Source organism: Vulpes lagopus, chromosome 1 (genome assembly GCF_018345385.1).
Source record: "Vulpes lagopus strain Blue_001 chromosome 1, ASM1834538v1, whole genome shotgun sequence".
In the NCBI taxonomy this organism is placed as follows: Eukaryota; Metazoa; Chordata; class Mammalia; order Carnivora; family Canidae; genus Vulpes; species Vulpes lagopus.
Window position 1 is genome coordinate 106,996,321 of NC_054824.1, and position 17,871 is coordinate 107,014,191.

Sequence of the window (17,871 nt, forward strand, 5' to 3'; positions counted from 1 at the left end):
GTCAGGACGGGCTCATGGACCAGAAAGCATCCTGAGAAGGATGGGGGAGCCCCGGCTGACAAGCAGAGGCTGACAAGTGCCTTCCAAGCCAAGGACATAGCACACACCCAGGTAACCCAGCCTCCAGGGCATGCCCAGCTCACCTTGATGAGGCTTTCTAGGACGGACCTGCAGATGGCCTTTTTATCTGTGCTGGTAAACTCTCTCTTCTTGACCAACACCCGATACCGGTTGAAGAAGTCGTGGTAAGTCCACCTGGAGGGAGAGCAGGTGCATCATGAGACCTGTCCTGCCCTCCAGCTGCCTGAGGCCCATGGGCATTGCAGACAGTTCCCCACTGGGTCACGGCTGCAAGCTGTGCTCAGAGCAGGAAAAAACATCCCAGGGGCTGGTCTTCCTCCAACCCCTCTGAGAACTTTAGCATGTGACTGAATTATGTCATTGTGGGGGGGCAGGGGAACAGAGTTTTGCAGAGCCCTCCGGGACGACTGAGGCACAAAGTCGTGTCCCACCACTCACACACTTGAGTCTACCAAAGTAAGTTTCACTCAGGATAGTCCACATTCCTTAGAGGAATGCAAGCTCACTGCGACAGAAATGTTCAGCAACTCGCATTTAAAAAAAAAAGGGGGGGGGGAAGAGCATAATAATCCCAGTGCCTTTTTGGTAAGTGTGCTCTGGGAGGTTTTGGAAGGGAATTGTGTTGAGGGCCAAGTCCGTGTCCTGGCCTCTGCCCAGAGCTCCACTTAAATGTCCTAAAGTTTTCGCTGAATGGGGCTATTTGTTAGGTGGGCTCCGCTCCACTCCTCTCTGAAGCTACGCCCATTCACACGGATGCTCACGTGGACACTCCCAACTCTGGACCTGTGTTGTCACATGTTCTGTGTCAGCATGGGTCTGCTCTTAAGCGGCCTGACTTTTCCCCATCTACATCCCTCCGTAGGCGAGCCTGGCCATCCGTCCCCGGGTCCTGTGTCGCCAGCAGCGGTGCGTGGTCGGCCCTGCTCACCACCCAGCGGTGCTGGGGGCACTGCACAGGCCCTGGCCCCAGGCACACCCGGGGGTCTCACCCCGCCTGCACAACCGTTAGGTGCTACCCGGAGGCTGAGCACCCACCGCCTCCCATTCCCCCCGGCCCAGGTGCTCGCGCACCCCCTCCCACAGTGCTAATGGGGTAGTAAACTTAGTCGTCCGCGTCTCTCCTGGAGCACGTGCACCTTTACACAGGCCCTTCAGAAGTTGTCTCCAAAGGCGGAGCCCTGTGGGGTAGCACGTACTCCTGGGGGGCTGGCTCTCCTGGAGTATCCCTCTTACGCCAAACCAGCCCCCAGCACAGCCCCCCATCCCACTTCCTTCCCAGGCTGTTCTCCACACCCCCATGGGATGCAAGGGACACAGCTCTGGGCCTCTTGGCACCTCTGTCACCACCTACCTGGCTGCAGGAATGATTTGTAACCCAACTCTGGGTGTCAGAGGGGCAAGTATGAGAGCAAGTGACAAAAGGAACTTTATGTCCTCATTGTGTGAGATGGCTGGTTACAGGTTATACCTTTTTTAAAGACTGCTTTCCTGAGAGGACTCAAATACAGACTCAAATACAGGTACTCTTAGTATTGACGGCAGATCTCAGTACGTTTGCAAAGTCATGCAACCGTGCCCAGTGCTGCATTCCAGAACATCTTCATAATCCCAAGCTCCCATGCCCAGGATTAGTCCCTCCCTATTCTTTCCTCCCTTCCGGACCCCTGTGACAGCTAGCAGGCTTTGTTTCCATGCTTGTTTTTTTTTTTTTTTTTTTTTTTTTTTTTTTTTAATTGAGACAGCAGAGTGCATGAGAATACGATCAGGGGACGGGTGGAGGCTGAGGGAGCTCGATTCCTGGACCCCGAGACCATGACGTGACCGAGCTGCCCAGGCACACTATGTGCATGCTGCTCACTTTTGAACTGTCACAGATGTAATGGCAGCCATTGCTCAGCTCGAGCTGGCCAGGTGGTAGGTGGCCCTGTTCACGGATTCCCGGCAGCACGTGCAGGTTCTTTCAGGGGGATGGATGAAGGTGGGGGCCCCTGAGGCCTGCTTCACTTGTCAGGTTCCCCTCAAGTGGCAAGGGGGTCTATGAACCAAACCCACCAGAGGCAGGCCTTTTCCAGTGCTGCAGGGGGTCTGCCCTGCGGGAGGCTCTCAAGGATAGCAGTCTGTATGACAGACGTCAGAAGTCCTGAGGTCTGAGCCGTCCTGATTCTGGAGCTTTGGGGCAGAGTGATGAAAAGCCACAGACTGGATGTGTGTTGTGTTTCTAACACACACACACAGGCTCCTGGATTTCTCCCAGGCTCTGTCTGTCCCGATCCCCAAGATTTAAACACAGGCCGTTCTCTCTACCAGTACCTCCACGCGGGGGAAGATGCAGATGGCACTACGTGCACATACAAAAGGCTTTGTGGGGCCCGAGCCATCCCATTGCTCGTGCCTGCCCATTGGGAGGTGTGGGCTCCCCCTGAAGGCTGCTCAGCATGTCCCGTGTCACTTCCTGGTGGCACCTCCCTCCCCCACCCCGTACTACAGTTACTTGTGTTCTTGTCTTATTTCTCCCTGTGAGTTTGCAATTTCTCTGGGGGATATAATCAGAGCACCATTTCGCTGGGCTAAAAACCCTAAATGACTCTAATTGGAAGAACTCTTACTGCTGACAGTTCCATCACATAGAGAAGTGACAGGTCCAAGGAAATGAGACAGTAGGGAGATGCGACTACACACATGTCCAGGCCAGGACAGTACGTTAGAGTACAGAGGCCTGTGCTGATGTGGACCAGAGGTGAGACCTCAGGCACGTCCTACACTTGCCCACATGGAAGTCTCCAGAATGGAGCATGCATCACCCACCTCGGGAAGTACTTCTGACACTTTGGGGGCCCAGGAGGTCATGGATGTGGAGTGTTCACCCAAAGCTTTCCACAAATCTAAGTTACTCTTCCCTCCTGCCTGATCCTCATGCTCTTTTCCTCACGAAGGCTTCGTTGAGCACCTGCTCCAGGGGGAGGCCCAAGACAACAAGCCACCCACTGAGGGGCTCAGGGCAGGTCCTCCCTCCGGGGCTACCAAGGGAGCATGCGGCCACCATGTGACATGCGCAGTATGAGTGTCCTTCAGTCAAGGACCCAGAATCAAATGTGGATCCTCTTTTCTGCCAGCCTCTGTGCTTTTAGAGATAAAGTCCTTGCAGGAAAGGCTCCCTCACTTGTACAAGAACCATCTCCCAAGTGAAGCTAAACAGAATAGGCGATGATTTTTCAAAAAAATAGAATTTCTTCACAGAACTTCTTGATTTGGTGGCGACACCTGGATGGAGGTTTTTTGGGGTCACATGAAAATTGGAGAAGACCCCTCCACAGGACCACAGGTGTCCAGGATTCCCCCCGAAAGCACCCCACCACCACAGAATCCCTTCCTCTCATAGCATCTTTAACTGTTCCTGTCTCCATGTGGGATACAGAGCCTTGTAACCTCCCATAAAAGACAGTTTTTGTACAGGTGTTAGCTTCTTCACTGGACTCCAGCCTCTGCTGGCTGGGCTAGGATACACTTTTCAACTTCTCAGCACCTATCATGCTATCACTACACACAATCACATTTTAAAAGAATGGGTATTTTCCTGACCAATAAAATGGTTGGAATCGCAATATTAAATCTTCTCATTCTATGGGTGCTTCTCAAAAATGGCACTGCTGGCCTTGGAGCAGGACAACCCTTTGTGCTCACATGCACACAGAATATCTTCAGACTGTTCCCTACCACTTCATTCCTGGAGATAGGCAAAAATGTCCATGAATATTTCCAAAGTGTTCACTATAGAAGACAGTTCTAGCCCAAAGCCACCTTCCTGAGAACCACCAAGCATGCCTACCATCTGCCTCCACAATGTGAGTCTGCTGCTTCCCTTCCTGCCCTTTCCACCCTCCTCAGGCAGCCCTGGACAGGTCCACGCCCTCTTGCAGGATGAGTGTGCTTCACTGGCCTGGATCTGTCTTAAGCCAATACTAGGCCTGGCAGCTCTTCCATCTCACCTTGATGGTGGGAGAAGAGTGCCCATTCATGGTCTACTACTAGGCCCCTACTGTGGCTTCAGCCCTGGGCTCTATGGAGTTCTGGGGACCTCGAGGACAGAATGCACACCCAGCCCTGGTGCTCTCCCTGGATTTGGACTCACAGGCCAGGGGCTTGGCTCGATCTCTCAGATCTCACATGCCCCTGACCTGCTAGGGAGGCTTGCCCATCTGGTAGAAAAGTCACAGTTCTCTACCAGATGGGAAGACTTGGGTAGAGAAAGCCCAGGACCTATGATTCCTCCTGGTAAGAACAGGGAGATCAGATGCAAGGCTGGAAAGATGCTCCTTTGTAACAAGCTCCTCAGGCTCAAGACGGCATGTGGCAAACACATAGGGTGATGTTTGGTTGACGAAGTTCCCATCTAGAGCCTGGTAATGGACTTAACCATCTACGTGTGGGAACATTCTAGAGAACACACTTCCCTGAGTGGTCCTCAGTGGATGAATGTGAACAGATGGGGCAGATCTGTCGAAGTGGTAGCACTGTGCCCTCCCTTCTCCTGGATAGAGGCCCTCAAGGGGCTTTGGCTGGATAAGAAATGTTAAGAGTCCCTCCAATGAGACCAGGGCATAAGTCACAGTCTCTACGAAACAGGCCATGAAGAAGAATCCCTGAAGACGGCATGTCAGGTTATCATGAGGATGAAAATAGCGAGTGTGTTTACAGGTCTTATCTGATAAGCATCTAGTATCTAGAAAATATAAGGAACTACCAGAGTACCAAAGAGACAAAACCCAATTAAAAAATGGGCAAAAGATCTGAATATATTTCCCCCAAAGAGGATATACAAATGGCCAATAAGCACATGAAAAGATGCTCAATATCATTAATCATCAGAGAAGTACTACCAAAATCACAAGGGAATCCCACTTGACACCCCACAGGATGGCTGTGATAACAGACGGTAACAACTGTTGGTAAGAACGTACAGAAGTAGGAAGCCACATCCACTGCTGGTGGAAACATAAAATGGTGTGACCACTGTGGGAAACAGTCTGGCAGGCCCTCCAAGGGGTAAACAGAGTTACCATACAAGCCAGTAATCCCACTCCTGAGTATACAAGCAAGAGAAAAACACATGTTTACACAAAAATATGTACATGGATAATCAAGGCAGTATTACTCGCACCTACCAAAAAGTGGAAATAACCCAAATGTCTGTTGACTGATGGTGGATAAAATGCAGTGTATCCTTACAAACACGATGGTCTTAGGCAATATGAAAGAACAACATTCTGGTTCACATTAGAACCCAGATGACACAAAAGGCCACTCATTATACGCTTCTTGTGGTATGAGGCCCAGAGTAGACATATTCATAGAAAGAGAAAGTGAGTTAGTGGTGGTAAGGCTGGGAGGAGGGGGAGGAGGGGGAGGAGGGGAAAGAGGTGGTGATCTCAAATGGGAACCAGGTTCTCTGTGCGGTGATAGAACATTCTGTGACTAGTAGTGAGGGCTGTACGAGTCTGGGAATATAATGAGAATCACCTGAGAACCACACACCTTAGAAGGATACTTTAACTGCACCTAAATCATGTCCCAAGTTGTATAAGTCACCGTGATGAACAGACGAGCCTCGTGGAGGACTTCTGCAAGGCAACACATGAGGCACAGGACGTGCCCTTGCCCTTACTTCAGCCCTGATACTCAGGGAGGGGCTCCTAGTGTCGGGCAGCAGGGTGTTCACCCTTCAGGCCGCTGCCAACAGCCTCTCCTTGCCTTCCCCTCTGCCCCCAGCCACGTCCAGGGAAACACAGGCTCAGCCTCAGGGGGCGCCGAGGTGGAAGGTTGCTCAGCTTTGCTGCCGAGGGAAAGAAACCTAGTGCTTCCCTACTGGCTCCAAGCTGGAGCTGAGCTACAATGTGAGGAGTGGAAATGGAAGCAGTCCTGGCACAGCCCCAATCTAGCCAAGGGGCTGCCGCTGACCTGTGACCGACACTTTCCCCCAAGGGGTGGTTTCAAGGCTGAGCCCATTGGCCAAGCAGTTGTGATGTGCAGCCCTGCTGAGGAACCTGTGACAGACTCAGGTCAGGGAAGTGAGAGCAGGGGAGGGGCCAGAATGAGGGGCCATAAGACCGGGGCGGCGGGGTGGGGGTGGGGGGGGGCAAAAGAATTGTCATGTTCTAAGTCACTGTGCTCAGCAAGTAACTGCATCTGTGATGAAATGGGCAGGTGAGGAACAACCTCTCAAGGCTCCACCTCCTGCCATGGTCCGGGGTTTGGTCCCTGTGGGGGCAGAAGGGATGGGGGCCTGGTTAGGGGTGCAAGTCCTTTCAGAGACCACTGCTGAGTTTTTCTGAGGTGTATAGGAGAAGCATGGAAGACTCAACAGTTTTGTTTTTAAATATACACACTGCACATCCAAGTCGTTCTCCCACAACATGCATGCTGTGCTTCAGGGAGCCAGCCTCACCAACCCTCTGGGACCAAAGCTGCGCTGACCCCCACCCCCCGCCCCCAGAGGGGCACACACCTGCACACCAAGATACACCCAGGGGGGCGCCAGGCCCAGGGGACAGTGGCCACACACTGCAGTCATCACGGTGTTTTGTGTACACGGTGACATGAGTATTTCTTAGCCACTGCAGTACATTTCAGATTGAATGATACATCTTCATTTTAATTCAGATGCACAGAAGAGCCATGATTCTTAGGGAGATAAAAATAGGCAAGTATCCTGGGGCTGGAGGGTAGGGCGAGGGAGCTGCAGAGGGCTGGTGCTGTGGGCTTGTTGGGCCTCTGTTCACGGCAGGACCAGCCAAGCATCCCGTGGGCATCCGTGGGCTGGACCCAGGAACCTGAGCTGAGGTCTCAGCTGTGAAGGACTGCCCTCCGCAAGGGCTCCCAGGGAAGTGCCCTCTGGACAATTCTCACAGGTCCCTCTGACCCTGGACCACATGTCTCTTTATCTTTGGTATCTTCTTCCCTGGAAAGTGGCAGGAACCCTCTGGTCACTTCAATTGGAGAAACGTAGGAAAATGTCCTGCGTTGTAATCCCCTCATCAAAGAAGCCACTGAGGTTTCCTCTGGCAGCAGCCCTGCAAAGTCGTGGTTGTCTGACAAGCTGATGCAAGTGGAATCACTCTGCTCTCTCAAGTCTTAGTGCCATGGAGGCAAATTCTTTTTGAGATGACCCTCAATCCGCTCAGGAGGGCTCATCTTGCCCCAAAGTCAGGGTAACAATGACTGCAATGGCTCTACGTTACAGGGTCACACGCGTGACCCTTCATTCCTTTGAGCACTAGCACTTCGACAGGAACGCAGGAGCTACAACAGCTTGCCTCCTTAATCCCCAGACACAGCAGACACGCCAGCCTCCTGGATGAAGTGTAAGGGAGATTTTCAAACAGTGAGGTCACCCCAAATGCCCACCACAATGGGCAGGGGCAGACAGGCAATGCATGGAGCCAGAAGACCACTGCTGTGGTACTTTGCCCCCCAGGCCTCTCCCTACCACTCACCTTTCAAAGAAGTGCCAACCTGGGCGCTGTGGCCTGGGGAGGGCAGATTAGCCCTGAAATAACACAGGTGACTCAGCTCTACCGCGACACTATCAGGTGTGCTATAGAACTGTGGCGCCTCTTCTCAAAAGATGATCCTTCAGACAGCAGTTTGGGGAGGGAATCCTCCCTGAGCCTTCAGCAAACTCTGCTGAGACGGCACAGGTACGGCCGTGCGAGACCTGAGCCCCAAAGTGTAAATCACAGCATGAGGTCACATTTTCTGTGAAGCAGAATATACCAGATTTTCCTTCCCTCCGTACACTCTCCACAATGCTTGCAACTATGCAAACCCCTGTGATCATCTGCTAGAAGGAAGGATGTGTGACTGGATGAGAGGCAGGGGTGCGGGTTTGTCAACACTGAGGGCAGTTCTGCTCTCAGCTGGGTGGAGTGGGCAGCAGGAGCAGCAGCTTTCCATAGGAATCTCAAGACTTGGAGGCAATGCAGCCTCCGAGCTGCCAAGGGAGAGGCTGTCTTGTGAGGAGAGAAGCCTCGCTGCGGAGGCTGAGACTGGAAGACTGACCAGTAGGAGCGAATGGTTGCCCCTTCTGCACCTGGACACCCGTGGCTTCCAGCCTGGTGGACTCCTCCTGCTGTCTCCCCACCAACCTGAAGCCCTTTCACCCCTTCAAGGCCCACCTCAAATCTCCCCTCCTCCATGAAGCCACATTTCCTCCCAAAACTTGGCCTAGTTACACATTGCTCTCTGTTTTAGGTTCTCATCCCTTCTCCTCGGCTCTGAGCTCCGATGTGCCGAGGCCACGACGTGGATCCTGAATCCCCTTCCAGGCCTCGGCACACAGCTAGAAGCTCGAAGGGGGTGAGACCTGAAGCAGGTGGCCAGATTAACAGGAGAGGAGACATGAAGGCAAGAAAATATGCTCATCGTAGCAGCTCATGTAAGACCAACAGGAGTAAACCCTAGTCCACTTCCAGAACAGAGGATCCTCTGCTGCAGCAGCAACTCTGGTGGGACCGTGGGTGGCACATGGTCACTCTGACTTCCCCGCAGGGCTGCCAGTGAGTCCAGGGGTGAACCCCAGGTGGCAGAGGCGCATGGGTCCTCCACCTAAAGCACGGTCAGACCCAGACTCCTGGCTTTCCCTGATGTTTTCTAAGAAGTTCACACCCTCTGCAGAGCACGCGTCATCCTACCACCAAACACCTCGATGTTTCACAAAGTCCTGGTGAAACAGGTGGCTCTTTATATCCTAAGACAGCCTCAGAACATCTTGTCTTTGCACGCTTATTTCCTTTCCCCTGGAGTGGCACCGTCCCAATGGTCATGCCTCCCACTTGACAAAACCCCCAGCAGCACCAAGTATACATTAGAGATGGAGATGGGCACCTGGGCTCCTCTGCTTACCTGGGGGCCTCCAGGCTGCACAGCACAGGTGAGACCATGAGGACCCGCAGTTTCAAAGGTTCTCCTACAAGGATCCTCCATGGTTGAACATGGGAGGTCTTGGCTCCGGTTCTGACAGACTGTAGGTAATTCTAAGACTTTCCTTAGGGAACTCTGGATGCTCTTTTGAGGGGACCAGACACACGGGGATTTCACAAAAATTAAGCTAAACATTCCTGGCATGGGCTCGTTCTGCCTTGACAATCGCATCTGTAAGGATGCGGTTTCTTGCTCACACCTAAGCAAGTGATAAGCATGTACTAGCTCTACGTGGAGGCCTTGAGGTGCATTATGTCAGTCATGATGACCACTTATGACAGGACTACTTGGTGACAGGGCAGCCCAGGCTGAGATTAGTCGACTTGCTTGAGGTTACCAAGCCAAGGAGGATGGGAATGGATGGTGCAAGCCAGGCCTGACTCCGACCACTGGGCTCCTCTCAGGCTCATGCACAGTCTGCAGTCTAGGCTTCTACTCCCAAGCTGGGACAGGCAGAGCACCATCTACACCAAACCTCCAGTTGGGGCCCAGCCCCTGGGGAGCAGATATAAAACCCTAGCCTTGCTCCTTGCCCCTGATATACCTGTTGGGACGGTGCCATTTGATGGCCATGAGCAGTAAGATGCCAGGTGGGGGAAGGGGGCTCCTAAGTCCTCTCAACCATGGCCACAGTGACTTTCCTCCATGGCCTCATCAGCCACAGTGTGTTTTACATCACAACGCATCACGTCTATATATGAAGCTCACAGGAGGACACGCTGTGAGATCCTCTCTACCACAAACTGCCACCTTCTATTCTCTATCCCTTGTCACTTCACTAAATCAACAAGACGCCCATCATGGCCCTTTACATTGATTTCCTGGCCCACCAATGGCTTGCAAAGCCATTCTGGAAACAGAGGGCTGAAGATCGACTACAGACTTCCTTGGGAGGCAGGAGCAGAGCCCAGCTGCCTGGGGAGCACACGTGCAAAAGCAGTAGCCAGGCGGCTCCACAAGGCCCCTGTGGGTTTTGTGAGTTGCACGAATTCCAACTGATCCAAATGCTGTGCTTGGAGTAGCCACTGAAAGTTAATCCAACTGGCTGGACTGCAGCTCTGTGGAGCCACCGCACCCGTGGCCCCTCAGTCAAGGGGCTAGTGGCGGGCACTGCAGGGCAGACAGGGCACAGCAGGTGGAGCCCTACCCTGAGGGGGCAAGTGTGGCTCACCTTGTTCATCAAGCAGTTGTCAGCAATTTGTATTCAGATCTCAGGGTCAGAACAGGAGGTGGAAGACAGACAGAGGCTGTCCCGGGGCTCTAGGCATGGAGAGACAGGGTTGCAGGGAGAGGACTCCAGCCTTCCACGCTGGCCAGGGCAGACTGTCCCCACCAATGTCCCAAGCTGCCTGGGTGTCCAGATCACTGGCAGTTCTTGTGCTTTCCCGGGCAAATGCAAACCCCTAATTCCAGCACTAACTTCCATCCAGGGCCTAACATTTGGGAATCATCAATAACTCAACATTTGAGTTATTCCGTGGTCAATGGCTGCTGCTATGACACCAATTCCTCCACGGCAGCAGCCGAGTGCCAGCCGGAGACAGCAGGGAGGGGGAAGGGAGGCCTGGCCTGCACGTCCTCCTTCCCCATTCCTGGTTCACTTCACCTCCTGACACATACAGCCCTTCCAAGGACAGGGGTCCCTGAGGAAACGAACACAAGCTCTGGGCTGCTAGGAGGCTCTGCTCAGCTCAGCCCCAATTCATGGCAAAGGACATCTAGCCTAGGAGATGCTGGTCTCCTCAGTATGACCTCAAGAGACTTAAGGTCGCCATCCTACTTCAGGGAAGTATCCAGAAAGGATCCAGTCTTGCCATAGCTTTGACAGATACCAGGTGGCTCAAGGGCTTATCCATAGTACAAACTAGATCTTGACAGTGGTTTTTACATTCAAGATTATATTTCCCACAATGGATTGGATTCTGTTTCAAGTTAAAGGGGCCCATTGATAAATGGATGAACAAAAAGCTATCTGTACCTACAATAGTGTTCAGCCACAAAAAGGAAGGAGATCCTGACATGTGCCCCATGGGTGAGCCTTAAAGGTCCCAGACCAAGTGGAAGAAGCCAGTCACCACACCACCACCGCAGGATCCACTTACACAAAGGACACAGAGTCCCCAGAAACAGCAACAAAGTGGAAATGGTGGCTGCCCACCAGTGGAGGGTGGAGGACATGGGGATTTGGTGGTTAATGGCTACAGAATAAAAGAGCCCTGGAGACGGTGCACTGATAAGGAGTGCACTTACCACCACTGACCTGTACACCTCAAAACAACTCCGACTGTAAATATGTGTATTTTACAATATATTTTTAAAAAGGGAACAAGGTGGAAACAAAGGAGAACTCTCCTCTGCGGTCCCGGCTGGCTCATCACCCAGACCAATGCCAACCCAAAACATGAAAAGCTGTCCCAGATGATGCCCCCACCCCGTGAACTCCCATCACCTCTCAGGCCAATGTGCCGTCCTCCTCCCTGTGGGCACCCTGCTCGGGGCCTCAGCATTTGGGGACTTTGTGGAGCGTCAGTGTTGTTGTGTAAACGAGATCCCCGGGGAGCCTGGCCGTGGCCACCCATCAAGCACACGGCTGGTGGGTGCATTACCTGGATGGGTAGCCGGCCGCACTGATCCGGATTGTCTCCAACACCCCACATGCCCGGAGCTGCTGCACTGCTCTCTTGGGGTCAAAGCTGCGGAGACAGCAAGACAGGTTGTAAGTGGCAAAGAAACAGGAGCAAGGGACAGAGGACTTCTTCCTGCACGGAGCCACAGACTGCCATGCACCTTGAGCTCAGCCGCCACGTGGAGACAAACTGACCTGGCTTGGCAGGTGCGGGAGCTAGAGCAGCACCCCAGCCCTGTGCGTGTCCCTGCTCTCACCTGGGGTACGTGGTCTTTCTCTTGGCAGAAGTGAATTCTATGTGCCCTCCAGGACCCATTCCTGCCTCCTCCCCAACCCTTCCCTTGTTGTTTCCACCTGCATGGGCATCTGCGTTCATTCAAAGGCCAACTCCTCTGCACGTGCCACCACAAGCAGTGCTTGGTTCAGGAGTTAGAGGGTGAGTTCCCGGCCAGGAGGACCTGTGGTCTGAACTGTGACTTGGTCACTTTCCAGCTGCATGGGTTATTTAGGGAAAGAGCATCATGGCTTCCTCAGGCCTTCGTACCCTCACCTATGTAACAGGGTCTAATAGTAGGATCCCTTTTCTTAGTGTTGGTGCAAAGATTGAACCCAATGGCCCGGGAGAGCAGTTAGACCACCATGCATGCATATTAGACCAACACTGGGATGCATGCATGGTCAGCTGCAGTCGTGGTGGCTGCCCAGGTAGGATAAGGAAACCCAGCTGCTCGTCTGCAGAGACATGAGGCATGTCTGCAATAGCTCACCTGCCCCAAACTGCTGTTTCGCATGAAACCCCAGCATTTACTCCAACATGTACATTGAGTAGGACACTGTAAGGTCAGCAACCAGGCGTGGCCTGAGAGCGCCCACAGAGGGACAGAAGCGGACAGAAGCAGTACCCCAAGTGGTACATGATAACCCGGTACAAGCACTGCCAGAGACGGGAGAGTACCAGGGCCAGCTCGGGCAGCAGGGAGTCCTCACAGGGAAGCACGAGCTGGACCAGAACCCATTCCTGCTCACAGTTGGCGAAGACCACTGTCCACCTGTGAGGGGATGGGAAGTACATGCACCTTCCCTTTCTGTTTCTCAGTTCAGCCCGAGCCCAGGGCTACACAGGCCTAGCACATCTTCCAAGTCAGCAGGTAGCCCATCTGCCCAGCAGAAACATGTGTGGCTTCATCTCCAGGACCTGGGGGTGGCCTCTGGCCACTCTTGCCTGCTGCCTCCCCGACGGCCCAGGGTCTTCTCACAGCTTGGGAGTATGGATCAGAGCTCTGCCCTGGAGATGTCCCCTGACTTCCCACTTCCACATACCACCGCTTAGGTCCCAGTGCTAGCCTCTCTTGCGCCAACGACCCAGATGTCCATCGAGGCACATGGACTGGATCAGTAGGCACCTCCCACACACCTGATGGCCATGAGCTGACCTGAGTCCAGGGACTCCTTGCCTTCCAGGCCAACCCTGGGACTCAGGGTCCCCAGGGTCATCCACATGGTCCTCCAGGCCCATGCCCCTTGGGCCTCCCCAACCACCTCTGAACCTGAGCAAGTCTGGCTACTTTTAACACCCAGCTCCTCCAGGAAGTCCTCCCGATTACTCTAGCCCCAAGGTGCCCATGGCACATAGGTGAGGGACAATCAAGCACTGAAGTCTACACAGTCCCCAACAAGGGGGCTACTTCAGGGGAATGAGTTTGACTTTCCTAAGTAGGCCAAGAGCTCCTCATGGAAGGTCCTATGGGCTGAAATAAAGCCAAAGGAGCCTAGACGTGTGTGGAGCCTTCACTACACCTGGAGCCCACCTGGGCACCCCTTTTGCTGTATTCTGATGCATCACCAGGATGCAGTGTGGTACTGGGATCCCCGGAGACCCCTCACTGATGTGCAGGGATAGCGAGACATTGAGAACATGGAACATCAAGGCTACTATGACCTTGAGTGACCTGAGACAGCCTTTGGGATGCAGGCTCTGCTTCCCTCAGCCTAGGGGTGGCCAGCTGGGCCTGGAGTCAGGATGTGCTGGAGCTTGGGAACAGCTTCCTATGGGCTTCCCCCGCAAGGTTCTCTGCACCAGCATTCCCCAGGCCGGGCCAATCCAGGCTACTCTGCGTACTAGGGGTGGGCAGCATGCTTGGCAAGCATCTGTGATCCCTTGTCTCTTGTGGGTCCACCTGCGGTCCCACCGACTTTCTGCTCACACACACACACTCTCCTCCCAAGTTGGCGGCATTCTTTTCCCCATGGGATGTGGGGGAACAGGGCAAGGGTGAAGTGGAAAACTTGGTACGGCCACGGACAGCCTGTGCCACTCCGGGCAACGCATCATCTCCCTGAAGCTCCTTTTCCTCCCTGGTCCAACAGAGGCTGAGGCTCTCTGCCCAACTCTAATTCACCAGTTTGTTGTAAGGACTAAGTGATAGAGAAGAACGACACCATGGGGAGAAAACAAGTAGACGCCAAGACGACACTGCCACCCTCCTTAACTGCTCATGCCCTGGGGACGTGGACAGCCAGCCAACCTTCTGCATTTTAATCTCATGTCTTCAATAGGAAAGAAAGCCCAGGGTCACCCACATCTCTCACCAGTCTCACTGCCTGCTACCAGGTGACCAAGGGCAGAACACCAGCTATCCCACCTAGTGGAGTTGGGAGAACTGTGGTGGGGACACACAACACTTCATTCGGGACTGCACAGTCACCACCGATAGAGTCCATCTGCTGAAATGCAGGGTTATACCTCTTCCTCCCAATGAACCTGCAGGGTCAGCAAAGCCAGCAGCTTGGAACCCAGCTCCCCACAGCAGTCATGTGCCACCTCACTGATTTTGCACACGCTGCCAGCTCCAGCTGGGACTCACTCTCTGTGGCGTGCTGCAGTCATGCTTCAGGACCTCAGGACTCCCAGGGCTGTCTGTTCCTGAGGCCGGGGAGCGGGGGGGACCAGCCCTCAGCACACTGGCCAGGTCCTCCAACTAGCGACCCCAGATTTATCACACTTGCCCAGGCCACCTCCACCCTGGACACTTCCCCACCCCTCCTGCTTCTCTGTTCCTGCAGCACCCCCATGTACCCACAGACGGTCACATCTACACTGCTATCTGTGGTCAGTGCTGGTAACTCCTTAAGGATGAGGGACATTTCTGTCATCCCACTTGTCCTAGCCCAGCGTCCAGTGAGCAAGGGGTATGATAGATGTTTTTTTGAAGGAAGGAGAGGGAAAAAGACATTTCTGTAAGAGATGCTATCAAAGCACTTCGTGGAGGACGACATCCTCCACTAGGGGCACAGTTCTGTCCTCCAAGGGACAGCTGGCAATCAAAGTATTTCTGGTTGTCACGGTGATGGGGATGCTGCCAGCATCCAACAGGACAGCCCCCCATAATAGCATATACCTGGCCCAAAGGATGCTAAGGTTGAGAGAGCAGTTGTAGGGAATGACGGGAGGCATACAGAACTTTCCTTCTAGAAGGATGCATCTATATTTTTTTTTTAATTTTTTTTTTTTAAATTTTTATTTATTTATGATAGTCACAGAGAGATAGAGAGAGGCAGAGACACAGGCAGAGGGAGAAGCAGGCTCCATGCACCGGGAGCCCGACGTGGGATTCGATCCCGGGTCTCCAGGATCGCGCCCTGGGCCAAAGGCAGGCGCCAAACCGCTGCGCCACCCAGGGATCCCTGCATCTATATTTTTAATAAGATACATATATTTTAAAATGTTATATATCTTACTCATAAAAATTTTTATGCTTCTCACAGATCATCTACGCCATCTCCTGGATTCCTTTAATCAGGATGCTCAGTTTTAGCTCCATTTAGCATATAGAGAAGTGAGGCCAACAGTACAGGGCTAGCTCGTGGATCAGTCAAACACTTGGTTGCAGAGCCCCAACCAGAATCCAAGTGCTCTGACCTGGCTCAGTATTCTCCCCACTTTATTACGGCAATTTGGGGCCTGAAGGCAAAAGAAGATCTTAGAAATGTGGGCCATTAGGACTAGATAGTCATCCTAAAAGCCCCCAGCATCTCTCTTCATCCAGGAGGGGAGACCCAGCAGGGGAATCAAGCAGGTGGCAGGCACCAGGTCCTGAGGAATGAACTGCCCAAGGTTGCCGCTGGTTGAGGACAGAGCTGGTTCCCAGCCCTCGACTCTCCTCCCTGGGGCCCCTACATGGCACTCCTGCCCTTCACACATGATGGAAGCCTCTCACTCACACCGCCCCACTAAACGGCCTCTCTTCTTCTGGAGTCAGCTGGTAAACATGTCACATGGGGAGAATTCCTAACTACTTCTCAGAAATTTGGAGGAAGAGAAGAGAGTCAACAATCAGTACACTTCAAGGCAGGCTGACTCAGTGTGGTCTTCCTGACCTTTTACAGCACAAGGCCCACTGGAGCACAGGTCAAGCTTCATGAGATACTAGGAACAGTAGAGGAGAGTTCAGATACTCTTACAGAGTTGCCAGGATAAATTGCCAGAAGGAAATTATGCTAGGACTAAAAAAGGAGGTCAGAAAGCTGGGAATAAAGTGCTCTAAAAATTTAGAAATATACCTCCTTGGGCCAGAAGACAGAGCCTGGGTGGTGGCTGAGGGCCATGGACTAATGGGTTATGGAAGTAGATAAGGGACTGTCCTAAAGGCTTTGAGGAACATTATAGGCAAGATACAGAGTCTAAAACAATTTCACAGAAGGAAGAGAAAAGGGAAACCAGAATACGTTTTCAAGGAGATTCCATGAGACTTTGACCATGATTGGACATGCAGGAGTCAGAGGGAAGAATCACAGCTTATACTGTCCAACATGGTAGTCATTAGCCAGCTACAGCTATCTGAATACAACTAAAGTGACAGGATTCAGTTCCTCAGTCACACCAGCCACATCCCAAAGCACACAATAACCATACATGACTGGTGGCTACCATCTTGGACAACGCACATTATAGAGCAGCTCCACCTACCACAGAAAGTTCTCCTGGTCAGCACTGGTCCAGAGTGACTCTCAGGTCTGGGGGGTAAACGAGCTGTCAGGAAATGGTTACACCATTTACTATATAACAGACCAAACAGGAACCGTTTCTTGGGGGAAAACAAGGAGTCTGATTTCAGACACGCTGAATGTGAATCAGCCAACAAAGCTGCAGCAGGCATTCAGAAAGTCTGGTCTGGAATTTGACAGAGACGTACAGAGTTGCCATTATACAGATTTGGGTGGGGTCAACCATGCGGGCATGGACAGAACTGGAAGACAATTTCCAAGATAGGAGTAGAAGTAGAATTTAGACCAGCAAAGGCTGAGGAGTGGGGTGGGGGAAGGTGAGTGGGTATGGCTAACTGCAGCAACTCAGAGGTAGAGGGGATGTGAGATAGAGGACCAGCCTTATGTGTCATCACTCAACACGTCACTTGAGATCAAGTTTCCCCAATGGAAGAGGCCTCCCCGACCCCTCCCACTATCTTCCCACCTCTGAATTGAACATCTGCTGTGAGACACAGGTACATCTACATTTACTGACAGACTCTTATGTGGTTCTCTGTTTGATTCAGGTGTGCACACTCAACACCACTGTAGACTCTGTGGAATTAGTGACCTGTATCCTCTCATTCTCTTGAATCCTTTTAGACAGCAGATAGGTGGAACTTGGTAAATGTCTGTGGGCCAGTATTCAGCATGTGAACCGTCACTATTCATCCTGCCCCAGACCCCCCTTCAAGGCTGTGCCTAGTCTCTTCCACCTGAACCTGTAAGGAAGCCAGGCTTGATCAGCCTGACTCCATCGGAGGGGCTGCTGATCAAACCCCATGCAGGCACTTACTGGAAGGGGAGCTTCTCGTCATTTGGCTTAATGCAGCGCACGTAGTGCGGCGTCGTGGCATTTAGGGTCTCCATGAGCAGGTGTAGGGAGGTACGGAACTGGAGGGACAAGACGAAATAACACCAGTTATTTTTCCCTAACATTTTGCTGATGTATAATAAAGAAATGCCCACAGACTGGTGGCAGTAGTTGTTGATTCTATCATGGCCATTATGAATCCAGAAGGATAGGAAGAAATTCAGAGACCTAGGGTCAGATCCTATTTGACACTCCGGCCTTGCTGTAGGTCCAAAATCAAGGCCCTCCCACATTCTGGCTTCAGGACTCTTTGAACCAAACAGGGAAATCCCAGCTGCTGACACATCTA

At 52.6% G+C, this 17,871-nt stretch overlaps 1 protein-coding gene across 1 annotated transcript in view; it reads right to left on the reverse strand.

The window, feature by feature from the left end:
• The window catches only part of MYO5B (myosin VB), a 327,031-nt gene that overhangs the window by 66,922 nt on the left and 242,238 nt on the right, over window positions 1-17,871 (reverse strand). The window contains exons 16-18 of the mRNA XM_041727359.1: window positions 17,505-17,602; window positions 11,664-11,750; window positions 144-255 (exon numbers count right to left, since the gene is read on the reverse strand). Of these exons, the coding sequence (XP_041583293.1) occupies window positions 144-255; window positions 11,664-11,750; window positions 17,505-17,602 (297 nt within the window). The remainder of the gene's footprint in view (window positions 1-143; window positions 256-11,663; window positions 11,751-17,504; window positions 17,603-17,871) is intronic.